General features: G+C 45.0%; 4 protein-coding genes across 4 annotated transcripts; 2 read left to right on the plus strand and 2 right to left on the minus strand.

The window, feature by feature from the left end:
* Nucleotides 1-1,533: 1,533 nt before the first annotated feature.
* On the plus strand, nt 1,534-2,268 carry DFL_000403 (uncharacterized protein; the record flags this gene model as incomplete). Its single annotated transcript, XM_067633056.1, has 4 exons — nt 1,534-1,717; nt 1,789-2,008; nt 2,080-2,144; nt 2,213-2,268. The coding sequence occupies 4 exons, from the start codon at nt 1,534-1,536 to the stop codon at nt 2,266-2,268; spliced, it is 525 nt and encodes a 174-aa protein (XP_067494936.1).
* Nucleotides 2,269-5,790: 3,522 nt separating this feature from the next.
* Nucleotides 5,791-6,054, minus strand: DFL_000404 (uncharacterized protein; the record flags this gene model as incomplete). The annotated part of the gene is made up of 1 exon (XM_067633067.1): nt 5,791-6,054. The coding sequence occupies one exon, from the start codon at nt 6,052-6,054 to the stop codon at nt 5,791-5,793; it is 264 nt and encodes an 87-aa protein (XP_067494937.1).
* Nucleotides 6,055-7,844: 1,790 nt separating this feature from the next.
* On the minus strand, nt 7,845-8,335 carry DFL_000405 (uncharacterized protein; the record flags this gene model as incomplete). The annotated part of the gene is made up of 2 exons (XM_067633080.1): nt 7,845-8,234; nt 8,306-8,335. The coding sequence occupies 2 exons, from the start codon at nt 8,333-8,335 to the stop codon at nt 7,845-7,847; spliced, it is 420 nt and encodes a 139-aa protein (XP_067494938.1).
* An 885-nt stretch (nt 8,336-9,220) lies between these two features.
* On the plus strand, nt 9,221-16,000 carry DFL_000406 (uncharacterized protein; the record flags this gene model as incomplete). The annotated part of the gene is made up of 7 exons (XM_067633092.1): nt 9,221-9,523; nt 9,588-9,884; nt 9,950-10,381; nt 10,449-10,644; nt 10,703-10,963; nt 11,040-15,338; nt 15,402-16,000. 7 exons carry the CDS (start codon nt 9,221-9,223, stop codon nt 15,998-16,000), a joined length of 6,387 nt encoding a protein of 2,128 aa, XP_067494939.1.
* Nucleotides 16,001-18,269: the final 2,269 nt, after the last annotated feature.

Below are 18,269 nucleotides of genomic sequence, written 5' to 3' on the forward strand. Positions count from 1 at the left end.
GAGGTACGTGCGCTGCCCAAATCGCTTCGATGCATTGTTATCCGGTTTCCACATCCCGCTGTTGCATATTTGCGGCTTCCCGCAGCTTAATCGGAATATTCCCATATCAGTCGGAACGGCTCTAGAAAGCCAAGATATAAAATTTATCGGTTCATGGACTACCGCGTGGGACGGGAATGGCGTTCCGATTGCAACGACACGCTGCACGTAAAGTAGCAAAAAGTGGGCACAGGCTCTACCTGCGCGAATTGGTTATAATATGATTTCGAACTTGGAACTTTTTTGTTGTACCACATGTATGTTGTGGCATCTGAAGAATGGGCCTCAAAGCTTGTTTCGCGCAGCTTTGTTGCATTGCATACCTTCACCTTCGCTCTTGGATTCTAATTGTCAGGGAAAAGAGAGAGAAATATAGAGCCCCGAGCTCCTTGGCATGGTTGTCATTATTGTTGTCGACAGGGAGTCTGGGTAGTGCGGCTTTGAAGTATCGATTACTCATCTTACATGCATAAGGCTTAGAAGGGGTGCATAAAGCTTGTGTGTGGTCGACAACACAATTTCGTGTGGTATTCCGAATCAGGGTTCCCGCCAAGAATCCGGAGTAAATATGGCGAATGAGGTTCCTGGCGCCTTCGAAGTCTTTTTGAGGCCTGTAAATCAATTCATTCTAACCAGCTATCCCTTGGCCTCAATTCTAGCCTGTATTGGTTGTTAGTGCTGCTCATGATGCATCGAGGTAACGTGGTAAATATACATTTTGTGTATAGCCCTCGTATGTCTAGTTGTCAAATCTGTGTAACAATGGCCGATATGTCTAGATACTTCTTGGTTAACTGGGCTTGGGTCTACGCCTCTATCTAACGATCTGGAAGTACGTGTTTCAACGACTCTAGACCGAGAGCTCTGCGCAGGCAGCACTGCCATTACAACTGTGCAGGCGCTTGGTCGGTCTTGAGCTATGCCGTCTGGCAAGTTAAACATGGGGTTTTATTTGCGAAAATTTGACAGGGGTAGATTTCTTCGTTACAGGATTGCACAAGACCAGGCCTGCGAGGGTTTGGATGCTATCGACTACGTCCAATCGATTACAATCTTTGGTAACCTAGTCTCGACCGCGCAGGGTTGCCCTATTCTAATTTTCGCGATTTCATACGTTGCGGGTAAAACCTTCTCTTCTTGGAGTCCCTGATACCGCGGTTCTCAAGATATTCTATGGCTCCATGTCGGTCAGAACAGTACTAGTTTATCTCATATACAGATCAATCATCAACAGAGAGCGAACGTGGGGCCTTCTTGAACGCGAAATTATGCCTAAGAGAAGGTTCTTACGTTATCTACAGCTTCTATAACGATATATTAATCAAGGGAATGTATATAAAAGGCATCAAATCACCCCATCCTCCAAACTATCTCTCCCATCATCATCGCAAAGCAACACCCTCGATCACCTCCAACGGTAGCACTCATAAATATCAGCATTTCTATTCTCCCTCATCTAGTCTCATCTAGAATATCATCTTTTCCTTAAACAAAATGGTTGGCTTCATCAAATCCGCTCTCACCATCACTGCCGCCCTCGGCCTCTTCGTTGGTGGTCTCGCTGCCCCAGCTCCAGAGCCAAAAGTCGACTACCTTTCTATCATCAAGCCTGGACCTGGACTCCCAAGCCCCAAGGAATTGAACCTTACAAATGCTGATCTGGCCAAGCCTGTCCCAGGTATGCTCGTCTCAGCCTTAACGAAACCATTTCTGCGATAGCAAGCAGCTAACCAATTCGTTAAACAAAAGAGCTTGCCAGACTCATGATCCGTGATGTCCTCGACAAGCGTTATACTCCACAATGCTGGGGAGAACCAAAGTGCAATTACAACGATGCTATCGGCTGCTACAACTACTTGAATAGTCTTGGAAGCACTACCTGCTCCGCTAGCGGTGTTGTTCGCATGTGCGCTGTCAACAGCTGCAACTGGTACGCCAGGTCCCTCAACGGCTACTCCGCATCCCCTTGGTAAGTTTCAAACGTCATGAAAGCTTTTCCGGTGTAAGAGTATTGAGCCTTGGGGCTGACTTCTATACTAGTTACAATGCCGCTCTTGGCGGTGCCTGGGTCCTCAACAACTGCAACAGCGGCGGCCGCCTTTCTGGTAAGTAAAATTTACCGCAAAACCAGAAATTTCCGTAATTTCAAGTCGTAGATCTAACTCTGTAATAGGTTCCAACGCTGCCTATGACAACGGAAACCTCGCTGTCGATATCTTGGCTGGTTAAATTGGCAGATCTTAAGATCATAATGAGGTCTATATATATAGCGTGCACTCGATGCTATGCTAGGCCCATACGCAGCTCCCGCTAAACCTGCAGAAACTCCTGGGATTTGGTGTGGAAAACACTTTTCAGTCTATCTCCAAATGTTTCTATTATTCCTTGCCGTCACTCGTTTATCTCTGTCAGAGAGTTGAGGCCTAAATTGTATTCTTTTTGACATAATTATATAAATCACAGCGCGAATTCGGATTCACACTCCTAAGTTTCCATGGAAGTAGTAGCGCTATGGCTGCAATATTGATTCGAGTTTCGCAAAATCGGTGTAAATCTCATTAATTTCAAAGCCTTTGATTCAGTGGCGCTGCTAATGATATTCAAATACCCGGACTAGACCCTCCATCTGCGCCTAGTATCGAGGCTAGGATTCCGAGCCAGGCTGTCTAGTGACGAAACTGTCTAGGACTTGACGTAGTCTCGAGACCGGATTCAACAACCCAGAATTCGGATTCAATATTGTAGATACTCACTTAAGTACTTGAGTATCTATATATAGTATAAACACCTAGGTATCATTCGTTTCATAGAAGCCTCCCTAAGAACATATACCCACTTGCGGAATAGAAGCATCTTTGCTATATATCTTCCCATGGCCTTTAGTTCGTGACGAGATACCAGGACACTGTACTGTATATAAACCTTGGACTAACACGACCTGGTTACAAGACTAACATAAACCGTGGTTACGGATACCCTGCAGATGGTTAAGCATGCATACATGTTCTATGTGCTCGCGTTCTGTTTCTGTATTTTCTTAATCAAAGCACAGCCCTTTATATATTTGTTGGATATGCTGACATCTTGAAGAGGGCAGCTCAAAAATGTCTGCTGCTCTGAATACCTAGAATACTCTATTAGCTCTGATTCTACATTTTTCCGCCTGATACCTGTAGCTGGACCATGTCATAGCACATATTTCCCATTCAGCAAGAAAGAAAATACATCAAGCTGACTATTTGCTGAGCCCATCTGTCTACCCCTCCTCCTGCTCCCGTCTTGTAAAACCAATCGCTGGCCTTTCCCTTTCCTCCTCCTTTCCCCCTTTTCCTTTTCTCCTTCTCCTTTCCTCCTCTCCTTCTCCTTCTTCTTTCCCCTGCCCACGATACCAGGCCTGGAGTGTATCACACTTCGGAAACCTTTAACGTGGTAAGTAATCGCAGTTCCTGAATCCAATCCCCTTCAATCTCACAATAACCTCTCTCAACTCTCAAATCATTGCCTTCATTCCTTACAAGTCGAAAGTTCTTACGCAATAAACCTTTATCTAGTAACCCTAGAACTTCGCTAGAGAAGCCACCGGTGTCTCTTACCCGACCCCAAGCCCTTGTCCTGACCTACCACTGATAAACACCAACCAGCAACATCCTAGGCAACAACTTTTCGACTCTGCTAAACCTGAAAGGTCTGTATCTTTCCGCGTAGGTCGTCCTTTCTAGCTTCGCGTCTTGCTCAATTACTAATTATGTTAATGTTTAACAACGCAAAAGCTAATCGGTGAAGAGTTCTCTGGATGTCTGACCCTCGTGGTCACTTGGGGGGGGGGGCTCAGGCGGGGGACTGGGGGCCTCAAATCTATTGGCTTGTGGCATGGGAAGCTACTTCTCATATTTGGAGTGTTTATGTTCTTGCAAGTCGATGCGAGGAGGTTAGTCTTGGGGAGGAAAGTGTTCCCTGTTGAAACTAACATCTACGATTGCAACATCACTGGCTTAGTCTAGATCTTTTAATGATCTCGAATTTATAATATTATTGCATATCACAATGATTTCCTTGGAAGCTCGTACGCAAGGCCTTTAGTAGTGTCATCGAAAATCTACAAGCAACAGAATCATGTTTTCTCGTGCTGTGAGGTAGTGATATGGTCTCTAGGAGACTACCAGCTATCTAGCCGGCCCATCAGCTATACATAGGTGAAATGGACGGTATAGAGCGGTGGGCGGCAGGCCCGCCTATAAGCCGGAGGAAACCCAAGAGAATAATATAGACGTAATAATACAAATAAGTGTATAAGAATGAGCAAAGGAAATTGGTTGAACAAAGGAAACTTGGTTGTTCCACAAAGGGAATGAATTGGAAAGAGCGTCGGTAGGAAACCGATTTATAGAACAAGAATGCCAAGATGCGTTAACAAATCAAAAATGCAACAGAACACTCTGACCACATATTTCCACCACAGCGCTTGATGAGATGAATGTAAGGAAGGACTTTTTGCGTATTCATGTTTAGACTTGAATACAAAACTAGTAGAGACCGCTCACGGTAGACATTGGCTGCTGCCAATGCAGCAACGTGTGTATAGTAAACTCATCTTGCTAACCACCCTAGCCAAATAGCTCCTTTGTTCAGTATGATTTATACTTGGCCCCCTTTGTTCTGCTCCTACCACTATCAGGAAGTTTCTTCAACCGGTGCACGTGGCTTTTTGTGTTTGTCGATATACTTAGCCGCTGCTGCCTCCACTGTTTTACCAGCGATTCATTGAAATATTTTCGAATATTTGTCTTTGTCGAGGGCGAACGCGGGTTTCTCTAACAGCATAGCCAAATGTCCACAATTCTCATGTGCCAGTCGATGCCTAGTCTCAACAGACTATTCAAAATATACCGTTAGTGTAAGACTTAACCTGTGAACAAATTGGTGTCCAAATACCTGTGATGAGGCGAGAACTTTGTAATCACTCGGGCGCAATAAATTGCCGGAATGCTTTATCACGTCTTGTGGCTTCGCCTTCGCGATGACATCGACAAGGGTCTGAGAGCTTTGTGAACTATTCCAGCCCTAATAGCGTATATTAAAGTTGTTACAGTTAAAAAGCTCGTAGTTGAATTTTGGGTTTGGCTGCTCGGTCCGCCTAACCGTGTGCACTGATGCGGCCGGATCTTTCTTTCTGGCTAACCTCATGCCCTTCACTGGGTGTGCTGGGGATCCAGGACATTTACTTTGAAAAAATTAGAGTGTTCAAAGCAGGCCTTTGCTCGAATACATTAGTATGGAATAATAAAATAAGACGGGGGTATGTCTATTTTGTTGGTTTCTAGAGCCACCGTAATGATTAATAGGGATAGTCGAGGGCATCAGTATTCAATTGTCAGAGGTGAAATTCTTGGATTTATTGAAGACTAATGGAATGGTGTCGAGAATGATCTGTTTAAGATTCTCCGTTTCGACATCCTTTTCGAGATTGGCCCGTTTAAGATTTTCTATTTCGAACCCCGTGTCGAGAATGGTCTATTTAAGATCCTCTATATCGACATTCTTCTCGAGATTGGCCCGTTTAAGAATTTCTATTGCGAACCCCATGTCGAGATGGGTGTGTTGAAAGTCGAGAATGATCCGTTGAAGATTATTTATTTCGACATCCTTTCTGCGAATTTGCTGTTTGAGATCTTCCACCATGGCCTTAGTTGAGGCGAGCTCCTGTTTCATGTCTTGCATCGTGGCTTCCATTCGTTCGAGGCGACGGCTAAATTATTCGTTATCATCGCCACGATTTCCCTTAGGTGCATCACTAAAAAGTGCAAAGTTAGGGTTTCGGGACTCATAGGTGCGAAGAAGTTCCTGTGGTGCCGTGGGTTTAGGCCAAAACTTGTACTCCGCGGGGCCGTATATGGTTTCGCAATAGTGGCGGAGGTGTTCTACTGTCGCGTTTTTACCACGTGGATAAAACTCCATGGCTTGAGGCTCGTGCCTCTCAGCACGCAGCCAGCCGTAGTATTTCTCGCGGTCCTCCATCGCGATATAAACTTCCGTATGCTTGATGATAGTGTGGGCTAGACTGAATTGGTGGTATGATGAAAAGATGAAGAAGTGGTATGGTGAAGAGATGGGAAAGTGGTATGATGAAGAGATGGGAAAGTGTTATGGTGAAACGATGGTGAAGTGAGTCAAAAGAGGTAGGAATGGTGCGTACTCATCACTAAGCACATATACGCAATTTAGTATATGTCCCAATTTAGGGCACAAATTAGCAGCTCCGATAGATTATCGGTGCAGAGCAGGCTGATCATCGGACAGCCGAAACGTGGTAGCCGGATTTGGTATCAAAGATATGATAAAGCTTGACGCCAACAAACAGTATAGAGTAGGTAATCTATACCATAGTAAATATTCCGGCTATGTTATGGAAGGAAGTAACGACGGTAACAGGGAGGTATAGCGGCTGCGTTTCAAGCATCTCCGCACCGAGGATAGATGAGTGAGAAATAGAAGAATAAATTATCCCAAAGCCCTATTGGACCCCCAGTGGGGGTTGAAAAATGTCAACCCCTGGGGAGAGAAGAGGGAGAGGGAGAAGCTTAGGAGGAACAAATCCAATTTTTTAGAAAAGAGTTGGTACGGGGCGAGAAAAGAATACAATATCGATGATTGTGTTATTCAACAAATTGCCGAGTCCAAGTACAACCCCGGCCTAATATCCCAAAGACTAGACGCACTAGTCTGATCGAATAGACATAGCCCAAGAAGCACATAAGGACCTTGGTAAGCACTTAGTATCTGATCTCTACTACGGCCTACATAGATACCCACTTGAGTACTTACTTGCTTCGGTACTTAGCACGGAGGAAACTTCCAGAAAAAAAAGATCTGCTGGGGCGGGAAAGGCTCATTTTGTACTTGCAATAAACGGGCGATGTTCAATTGATGACGGATTATAACCTCAGGTTCTTCAATGATCGTATTAGTATAATGGTAATTGGCACTTGGTATATTAACCCAGGCAGGGTGCTGAATTTTTATTCGGCGATGTGGAAGGTGAATGGCGTAAACACTTGGGAATTCATCGTGAGTATCAATCTGGAGTCCAAACGCTGCGGTGAGCTTCATTGGGCACATTCATACTCGCGATCGGACTCATATTATGATATGTTGTGGGCTCTTTTCGATGTATCCATATTCGCTGATAAAAGTTTTCAACGGAGAGTCTACCGGCCATATGTGACGCTGCATGCCTGCTCGTGGCAAGGCGAATCGCAACCGGTGTTCGAGCGCGGCCTTCGGTGCGTATCGGCCGTTATAGTGGGTGGCGACTATGCCCAGCATGATGGCGAATACTTTCCCCTCTATTTTATTGTAATACGGTCCGAGCTAGGAAGGGAAGGGGACATGATTGTATTTTAGCTCTTTGGATACGATGCTTTGGGATCGTCAAAATAAGAACAGTGTTCGAAGTTATTACTTTCAGGTTCCTGTAAAACAAGGGATATTCTTCCGCTTCAATGTAGGATTTAAATCATGTATCGTAGCTAGATATTTCCATGATATTCTAGATATTAGAGAGCTTTCTAGAGGAGTCGTTGGTTGAATTCAGTGGCTAGGTTTATAAGGATTCCGTCAAGTGATACCTATGGAAACAATACCAAGCGGGAGGGATAATCACGATGCACACATTCAGTCGTTTATTTGATGAAGTTGGCAAGGTTTCCAGAATTTTCCACGAATGGGCTAGCAATATATGATCTCTTGTTAGCACCAGAGGCAGCCTCTTTCTTCGACGGTAGTTGGCCAGGGGCAGAGCCACCATCTTAGTCGGTCAAAACCGTGTTTTGAGCAGCAGAACCATCATCAAGAGTCACTATCTCCTCTTCGATAGCATCGAAAATCTTTTCATCAAGGATACCATCATAGAAAGATCCTCTGCCACCATCGGGCCAGTCGCTTAAGATCTTAGTCCCGACACCAACAATCTTTTTCCAATTAGGTAGATATTTCCTGATCTCATCGTGGTTAAGTTGAAGGGATTTGAACCTCGAGGCTTGTTTTTCAATCGCTTTCTTGTGTTCAAAGGGGAATGCGGGAGAGAAAAAGCGGATGCAGGCGTTGCAGGCACGTGGTAGCTGGTGGGTGGCTCTGACACGTCTGCAATTGCATGGTGGGAAATGTTTTACATCGTCCGAGACGTCGATGTGATAGCACTGCAGGGAATAGGAAAACATTAGACAGTTCCTCTAAATTAGGAGCTCAACCAAGAAACCAAATCGTATACCTTGCTGAAGGTGTAGATTTTATGGCACATCTTGATTGACTTGAAACGGGCAGCGGTAGATTTGGTAGTTGTGATCCGTGAGGGGCTAAAGTTGTTGAATTCTATTAAATTTGTACAACGGGCCAGAGTATTGCGAAAATACAACCTGTGGGTATGCTAGATATGGAAACCGCAGCTCGTGGCTTAGATTTAGTTAGATATTGATGTTAATATTGGATCTAACCAACGTGGCTGAAAGACGATGTTGGTGTCTGGTGGACTAAAGATCGTGGGTTGTGTCGCCATGTTACATGTGGTGAGGCCGCTCAGAACATTGTTGACTAGAAGTGCCGGCCTTATTAGATCACTGGCTGTGAAATAAAGATTATTCAAAATGCATAGGTATCAACGGTACTTCATTTCCCAGAAGGTCTCTCGATTCACGTGTGCCCCTCTGTTTTGGCTCGCGAGAAAAATTGACAGTGCTGATGTACATATGAATCACAATCCAACGTCGCCAACGTGCAACTTTACTAACACATAGGTAGTTCCTAGAACCACTTACCCACTCCACGGCGCTCCAAATAGCACATATTCGTGCGAAAATACACATTCTTGCTGCGTGATTTTCTTTCTATGTGTTCAGTTGGTAAGCTAAGGCCCCAGATCCGTATTGCAGTGTGCCCTCTTATAAAAAACGTCTCATGTGTAGCTGTGCCGTATTTTCAGAACCTACCCCGTCGCTTTATTATCGTAGACCCCATCTATGTGTGGCACAAAGGAACGCCGCTGGCGTTCATCCATACTCTGGTCTGACAGTGCTTTCATCCCATCCGATCCCATTTGCAACTCGAAGGCTCAGGGAATTCTGGGGCCAATGGTCCTATCAAGCGGGCATAATATTCTTAAAAGCCATTTTCTGTGCAATATTTCAATATGATATTATCTTTGGCATTACTCCTATACGCCGTCCAACTACTACTACTCTTTTATCCAAAGTTTTCGGAGTCGGTGCCAACTCAAGCATTAGGCGATACACCTTTTTGGTATTTACTTCTCAAACCGGAGTATCGTAGTGATGTTGAACTATACAAGAACATCACGGCGGAGATAACGGCTGTGGAGGAGAATAAAGCTTTTAGATATGTTGCGGATGCCCATGAACTTGGGTCCTTTTTTCATTTTTTCCAAGCCGGCGAGAAAGAAGTTCAGTCGATAAAAGAAAAGTTTAGAGATTATGTACGTGGGCACTTTATCCATATTCTTCTCTAGTTGGTGACTAATAATTGCTTTGTTATATAAGTATGATTTACTAGAGAAATATTCCGAAGAATTAGAGGTATCTGATGGAAAATCCGAAATCGAAACATTTAGACGTGAGACGATTCCGCCAGATAATGATACCGGCAAAACTCCCAAGAATGCTCCGGATCAACAATTACCGGCCGGATTCATTCATCAACCGTCTACATGGGATTTAGAGGTCCTCTCAACACCGCCTGGAAACCAAAGGGGGGGTTACGGGTACTACTATGATGCTAGCTCGGGTGGGAGTGTTACAATATATGTGGTGGATACTGGAGCGAATATAGATCATGCGGTAATTCAATCTCCGATGGAATCGCTTTTCACAGATAGGCATAGAACTGACCCGTACCCCAAAAGGAATTTGATGAGTTGCGCTCCCGAAAGCTTATCGAAGAGTGGAGATGGGCGGGCCCATTCGCCGCAAGAGGCCAATATAAAGATCTAGACCCTGAAGCACGAGGGACCGGTATCTTAGCTTCCATAGCGGGAAAGAGCCTCGGAGCGGTCAAAAACTCAAAGATCGTGATTGTTCGACAACAAGATATCAGCGGTAGTTTCACGTTACTAAACGCTATTTCCTCGCTGGTGGAGACCTATCGTTCAATACAAAATAAAGGCAGCACCACGGAAAAGATCGTAGTAAATCTTTCACGGACAATCAGCGCTTCGCCGCAACAACTGCAAAACCCCGTCATCAAACAGCTAGTCAAATCCTTTCAGGATATTTTAAAGGCGCTACATGACATGCAGAATGTAATCGTTGTTCATGCGGCCGGAATGAATGGAGACGTATGTACCAGACCGTGAAACAATTGATAGATCAATGCGCACTAACTTTCTGGAATTGTAACGCTAGGATTCCTTGTCACTCTTTTCTAATTCTATGCTAGATACACTGCCTAAATTAGTATCTGTCGGCGGAGTAAACGCATTAGGACATCGGATATACGCTTACAATAATAAGATTCGTGTTTTCGCACCAGCTGGCGATATAATGACACCAGTTGGTTGGTCAAAGAAGCAGTACGAGCTCGTAGGTGGTGCTGGACATGGTTAGTCCCCTTCAGTATAGGCCCTCTATAACTTGTGACTAACAACAAGGCTTTCCAGCATCGGCAAGAGTGTCTGGAATACTTGCGTACTTCATGGGGAAAGGGATGGATCCAGATAACGCTCGAGCACAGCTATATGGCTTAGCATACGCTAGAGGAGATAGCGATGCGCCTGTGGCGTGGAATGGGGAACTTGGTGGGCCTTCGAAGTGTCAACGTGGAGGGGAGGCTTTGGCATTCGCCGAGACTTTGACCAGGACTTTGTTCAGGCCAACGCAGGAGTTGGATCCTCGAGGGTTTACTATTACTACTACTGATGGTAAGTTGGGGTGTATATCAAGTCTGGGGGGTTGGATCGGTCAGAGAGTGGTATACTAAAATTTTGATGTTTTTAGATACTTCTGCGACTACGGTAACTAGTGATGGTAGTGGCGGCGGTGGTGAGTCAGGGCCAATCGAAGGTGGTCACACACCGGTTCACCACTATGATCGATCTGACGGTACTATGCGGACTTCTGATAGATCTGAAAGTGCCACTCGGGTCCCCGAATCTACTTCCTTAAAAAACCACACCCGTCGACCGTCCGTGACAGTGTGGGTTAGCACAACAATTATTCACAGCACAACGCGGGTTGACGGCATCGAATCAACCGCTACTTGGACATCCCTCAAGTCAATTACGAGCACTCGAAGCTTCACCGATGAAGTCGAGCCGGGTGGGGAAGGTGGAATCGGTGGGGAAACCTCTGGAACAGAAGACGGCGAGAAAAGTTCGAGAACACAAGATCGTGGGGAGAATTTCACAATAGTGGCGTCAACGGGCGTAGATGAGGATGGTCGTACGTTTACTACGACTCGTTCGAGCCATATAACGATATCTAGCGGCTCGAATACCCACCCTGGTAGTGGGGAAGCCATTGAGATATCGACCGGTACGGATGAGGGCGGCAATATATTTACTACTACTCGATCTACTACTCGCTCAAAACACACGCAAGTAGCTCAGACGACGAGTGCTGGAAAAGATGATGACAACGAGCATCCTGGAATAAGGGGGGATGCGGAAGTTGTTATAACTTTGACTGGTATCGATGATGATGGTAGTTTATTTACCACTACCAGTGCTAGTTCGAAACATACGCAAATACGTCGAACGACATCGGGGGGTACAGAAGCACAGATCGATCGTGGAGAAGATTTCCAAACCTCGACTGGTACGGATGATGATGGTAATATATTTACCACTACGCGCTCAAAGAATACGCAGTTACAGCGGACGACATCTGGTAGTACAAACACCCAGATAGATCGTGAGGATCCGGATGAATTTGTGATATCGATTGGCACAAATGAGGACGACCGTACATACACTACTGCTCGGCCTAAGAGTACACAATTACACCGGACGACATCAGCGAGTACAAACTCACCCCAGGCGGATAAGCAAGAAACCGTTCAGACGTCGACTGGAACGGATCAGGATGGCAAAGTTTTTACTACTACTCGTTCGAAACACACACAGCTTCATCGGACGACATCTGGAGGGGAAGAAACACAGACAAATGACGATGGGAAAACTGTAATTGAGACGTCAACTGGCACCGATGAGGATGGCCGTGTATTCACCACTACTCGCTCGAGGCATACGCAAGTACACCAAACGACGTCTGGAGAGACAAAAGCCCAGATACAAGATGCCGAGAGGGTTGTTGAGACGTCAATTGGCACGGACCGGGATGGCAATGTATTTACCACTACTCGGACGACCTCTGGTGGTGCAAAGACCCAGACAAGTCGTGGGGTTGACTTTGAGACATCAACCGGTACTGATAAGGATGGTCGTACGTTCACTACTACCCGTCCAAAACATACTAAAACGAATACGAGTGGCGGGGAAGATGAAATTACGGCAAAGAGGGGAACTACATCTGCACCGGATAGCGAAGAGACTTCATTCAGTACTCTTCATAATGGAAGTCAGATAAGAAATGAAACCTCTCCAATTTCGGCAACTGGCGGCTTTGGCGATACAGCGACTTCGCTATCTGGCCGCCGTAGTCATACAAACATTCCAGCTACGAGTGGAACACAAAGCAATTCTCTATCTCCTGGGCATAGAGGCAATAGCACCACTACAGGTTCTCCTGGGTTTCCCACTCACCGGGGTAGTAGTACCGCTATGCATGATCACCAATCAGACGACGGCGAGCCAACGAGCTCCCAAGGCGTACACCACGTGAGCAATTCAACCACAGACACGGATATTACTTTAACAAGTCTCACAGATTCGTCTGCAAGTGAAGCTCAGACAGTATTTGTAACAGTTACAACAGAGAGAGTGGTTTTTGTCCCGGCTCTCGCAACTTTGGAGACCACAAGCTTCAGCCTTGAGTTCGGTTTTGAATCTACTACACAAGCAATCGCTACCCTACCACCGTCAAGTTCAGTTGTGCAAGTTTCTGGAACCTCTGTTGTGCCCGAAAACGTAACACTATCTCAGGATTGGTGGGAAGGAATCGCCGAAACTACGACCTATCCAGAAGTAACGGCTAGCTTTTTGTTCACTGACGAAGGAACAACTGTTACCATCACAACCGTTCAACCTGGCGGTTTAGTGATTGTTCCGCCCCCGGATTGGAATGAAAAGGCCAAGAGCGTGCTATCCACTGCTGTGACTAATATATACCCCCCTATTGTAGGCGGAGGATGGAAAGGGGGGTCGAAAGAGGGAATTAAGTTACCCCCGGTCTTGCCCCGCCCCCCACGAATACAGAAGGGGAAATGCTTTTTACCAATATTCTGCGATGGGTTCAAAGGTATAAACATGCCTCCGTTAAAGGGTGTTTTTCCGCCACCGTTGGCTGTACCGGTACCCGTGGGGCCAATACCTGTGCCCTTTCCGCTGCCTGGCCCTCCTGTATTTGTGCCAGTACCCGTTCCTTATCCCGTACCGGTGCCCGGACCACCTGGGCCACCTGGTTCCGGCGGCGGCGGTGGTGGAGGAGAAGAAGCCCCCCCTAGAACCGTAACTGTAACTGTAACCAAGACTATCAAAGAAGATAAACCGGAAAAGTCAAGCGGCCCAGACAAGCCAGACGGGCCGGATGATCCAGAGGACCCGGATGAGCCTACATTGACTACTACAGCGGAAGAAAGTCCAACTAGCCTGTCCACTCGATCAAGGCCTGAAACCACCGAGGCCCCGAGTACTATGTACACCACCAGTGCTCCAACATCTACCGCCGACGAAACGCAATCGGTTGATTCAACTACAAAGGAGCCCGATATAACAACTTCGACGACTGACACTGAAACTGAAACTTCAAGCTCTATTTCCTCAGATATTACAACTACTAGCGATGATGAGAGAGAAACGACGACTAGTGAAGATGGGGCTACGGCTACTTCGAGATCTAGGAGGAGTAAAACATCCGAAGAGTCTAGCACATCGTCAGAAACATCGAGTACTTCTTCAGAAACATCAAGTGCTTCTCCAGAAACATCAAGTGCTTCTTCAGAATCATCAAGTACTTCTTCAGAAACATCGACCACTTCATCTGAAACTTCAAGTAGTTCTTCGAGTAGTTCAAGCTCTTCTTCCAGCTCTTCCAGCAGTACGAGCTCTTCCTACAGCTCTTCCAGCAGTACGAGCTCTTCTTCTAGCTCTTCAAGCTCGTCTAGTTCTTCAAGTTCCTCGAGCCAAAGAAATGCAACAAAGATTGTCACCTATACATCAACAAACTTCGACCTCCCAAATTATGTTACTATCACCCTAACTGCTACAGCTAGTCTTTTGCCTACAAAGACAGGCGAGGGTGGAGTCGGAGTTGGTGAAACTGTGATCAAAACTCTCACGTCAACAGATTATGACAACCCACGTACAATTTATATAACTCCTACAGACCTTGTGAGAACGAAGGTCATAACTGAAGCCGGAAAAACTAAGACACTGACCTATGTGTCTACCAACTACGATAATCCAAATACGATATACATCACTCAACCCGGTCAGACAAAGGTAGTTACCCAGGTTTCGACAAATTATAATGATGTAAACACCATATATATCACGAAAGAAGGACAGACAAAGATCGTCACACTGGTTTCGACCAATTATAACGATGCAAACACCATTTATATCACGAAAGAAGGACAAACAAAGATTGTCACACTGGTTTCGACCAATTATAATGATGTGAATACAATAACCGTCACGAAGGAAGGCGAAACAAGGGTAGTAACCTTGGTTTCGACAAATTATAATGACGTGCAGACAATATATATCACAACCAGATCTAAAGGGACGATCACAGTTATGACGACAACAACGGATTGGGGTTACAGGCCAACGATAGTTTCGACAGTGTTCGGCGCCCCGCCGGTATACATTACCAAAACGATGACAGAAAAGTGTACACTCGAGCCTACGAAAAAACCCACGGACGTTAGCTCTTTAACCCCTGCTGGCGCAGTAACTTCAACAGCCGCCCCAGATTCTACTGGCACCACTCATTCTGCTGACGCGGTCGATCTGGTCGCTGTGAACAAACGTGCTGTTGAAGCCAATAATTTGATGAGAGTACCGGTCATTCAAACCATCTGGAAAACGTTGGTGGCGACGGTTACAACTCGAGGCGCTATAATGGGCGTTGTTGCCGTACCCCCTCCGAGAGTCGGAGTTGGAATCAAGCAAGGTAATTGCTACGGACTTACACACAACCGTTATTTAAATCCAGAAATGATTCGGGAATTGATAGAACACCAATTTTGTCCACAGTTAGAGTTACAATCTGACTACGGAGAGTTTTGGATGGAAAGTCATGGGGATACTCTCAATGAAGTTGAGTTAAGCGTTGTATGGGGCCAAGGAATCCGTCCAAGTAAAGCCTCATGTATTTTATATCTCCTAGAAGTTCTTGTTGATGGCTGTGACGGGGATGAGGAAAGTAATCCTTTAAAGTGGAAAGGTGGTGGGCGTGTAATGGGAGATGGGGCATTGTGGATTATCCGTCCTCGTACGAATCGCGCCAAAGCGAGGAAGGAAAGGATTGTACAATGTAACTTTACGAATGCGCTGGATTGGGGTGATTCTATGTTCAAGATGGCGGGGTATGGTTTCTTAGATGCTGATAATGGGGTGGAGCTTTATAAAGCGATTGAAGAGGAATGCCATCAGCAGAATTTGGCGGAGTGGAGGTTTGGGTACGAGTCTAGTATTAGAGGGGAAGGTATGATGGAGTGGACAGCGGAACTTAAGGGTCAAGGTAACCAGACTATTTGTGTAGCGAATGCTATTCAGAAAGTTAGCGGGCTTAGGGGGGTTAATTGCGGTGTTGGTTTCGAAGGGCTATTGTAATGGCCAATATATAGAGTTTCCAAAGTTTGTTTCATTGTATACCTTCTATCAGAATACTTCGTTTACTTTACAAGCCCTTGGATCAAGCTATACCACCGGCACCAGGTATTTACAGTAAAATACTTGTCCCACACGCCAGCCTGCATCACGTGCGAATATACCATTGAAGTTTAGGCTTAGAACGCGTAGTTGGCATGAAAATGTCCTGAATCCGAGCCCGGAGAATCTTTTGTACAAAGCCATGGGATCGCAAACTCGTCAGGCACCATGAATATCGATGAATCCACACCGCCCTCACCATGATAACCTCTTAATACACATTACGCTATTCTCAGGCAGCGAGGGATTGATCTTAGCGCCCAAGCAGCTTAATTTTAGCGGTAAAGACAGCTATTTTGCAGTCGTTTCACAAAGGGTTGTATTTTTCAAGTTGTATTAAACACGAAAGCGCAGGGTACCGATTCTGCCAACATATCAAACTACCAATCCAGAGAAGGGAATAGGCGTCAAAGTAGTATCGTAGCTAGACGTAAAAATGAGAGCTCTGAGGCACAATAACTTTCTTGGGCACAGAAGTAAGAAAATTTAAAACGTACGCTAAATTTACCCTCGAACCCAGGCGCTACGCGAGACCAGCATAAGTCAATGTGGGACTCGTCCTACGCTCAGCCAACAATAGCTAACAGGTAACAAATTCTAGCACGGCAAGAATTATTTCGACGTGGCCGCAAATGCATGAAGTTCGGGCGGCACATACTAGGGAAGTTTAAGCTATAGATTATGTGGGTATTTACTTTATTGCATTTCATACCAAACTTCCATTTTGCTTGTTCTATTCCAAGAGAAATATCTAAGTTTTGATTAGCGACCTTCCTCTTGGGTCCTCTCATGGACTTCAACTCTATATACAGGCCTAGATCCCTAGACTCGTACAATACGAGTTATAATAAATCGCGATTCTGAAGTTGCAAGTATAATGTTGGCGGTTTGGGCGACTTGTTCGAGCGGAGATGGTCTGGTACCATATGTCTATGACCGAAGTCACTAATTATTTACATAATTTTCCGAAGAATATTCTAACGTCTAGCTCGTTTCTCTTCGCACCCCGCCACAGATCTAGACTAAAAGTTTGATATGTAACACATCTATCTGGTCAATGCATAATGGCTTGCAAACTTGGCGAATAAATGAATCATCAATGTTATGATTTATTCAGTGTTATTTCCCAATAAGAGGACGTAATGATTCCAGAGGCTTATAGTATACCGAATGATAATACTTTACTATGCTTCTTCCGAAAACACCTCAGTATTCTCAGCAAAGGTTCTCTATGGTCACCACCTTTTAGATTCTACATTAGACATCTCTTTCAATAACAAGACGCATTCGTCGATTCTAGATTGGAACTCTCATCAGGAAAAAAACACATTTTCTTAATTCCATCGGATGGAAGCCCTTTCATCCGATGGAACACTTTTTCATCGCGCTCCATCGCGCTCCATCGCGCTCCATCGCGGTTCATCTCAGTCTATCGCGCTCTATTCTAATAGGGCCATCCGGCACCCCAACAAAACTGACATGGGCCTATATAAACCCCTTATTTAAACTTTAAAATAATATTCCTCTTTTTCAATATCAGATCTATTATTAATATCGATATCTGAATCTATATTTTTATTGTTATAAGAATAAATCTTATTTTAGGTATTAAGATTGATGTGGGTATTAAGAAGATATGAACCAGTCCTATAGGAGATTAAATGGGCCAGACTCAAAATAGCTCGAATTGGAATGATATTTTGATAAGATTGATGGTTTTCTTTTTCATAATCCACTAAAGGATGCTCGGTAAGGCGAACGAAACCATAGGGGCTCTGTATAGTTCCCCCAGCGTATGGCTTGAGCTCAGTGACAAAAGCTAGTTGAAAGGTCTTATTATTAATTGTATTATGGACAATCAATAATAATTCCAGCTTAGCTACTGCCTTTCTTTTTAGATCTCTATATTGACTCGTACGAGACTTCTGGAAGATGATGAAGTCCTTTCGAGGACCTTTCTTTTGCCAGTTTAAATTAGTTCGAATAACATGATTAGTAAAAACATTTCTATGCTGAAAGTCCTTAATCGGGACCGCGAAGGTCTTGTATATTTACACTCTGAAGTCTGCTAAGGATGAAGGATGAAAGTCTGGTCGAAGAAATATCTGGGAGGCTGGTAAGGTTCTTAAATAGGCATATAACGCCCAGTTAAGGTTCGGTACAGCGTATT

The sequence above is a fragment of the Arthrobotrys flagrans genome (genome assembly GCF_004000055.1).
Source record: "Arthrobotrys flagrans strain CBS H-5679 chromosome Unknown unitig_15, whole genome shotgun sequence".
Lineage (NCBI taxonomy): Eukaryota > Fungi > Ascomycota > Orbiliomycetes > Orbiliales > Orbiliaceae > Arthrobotrys > Arthrobotrys flagrans.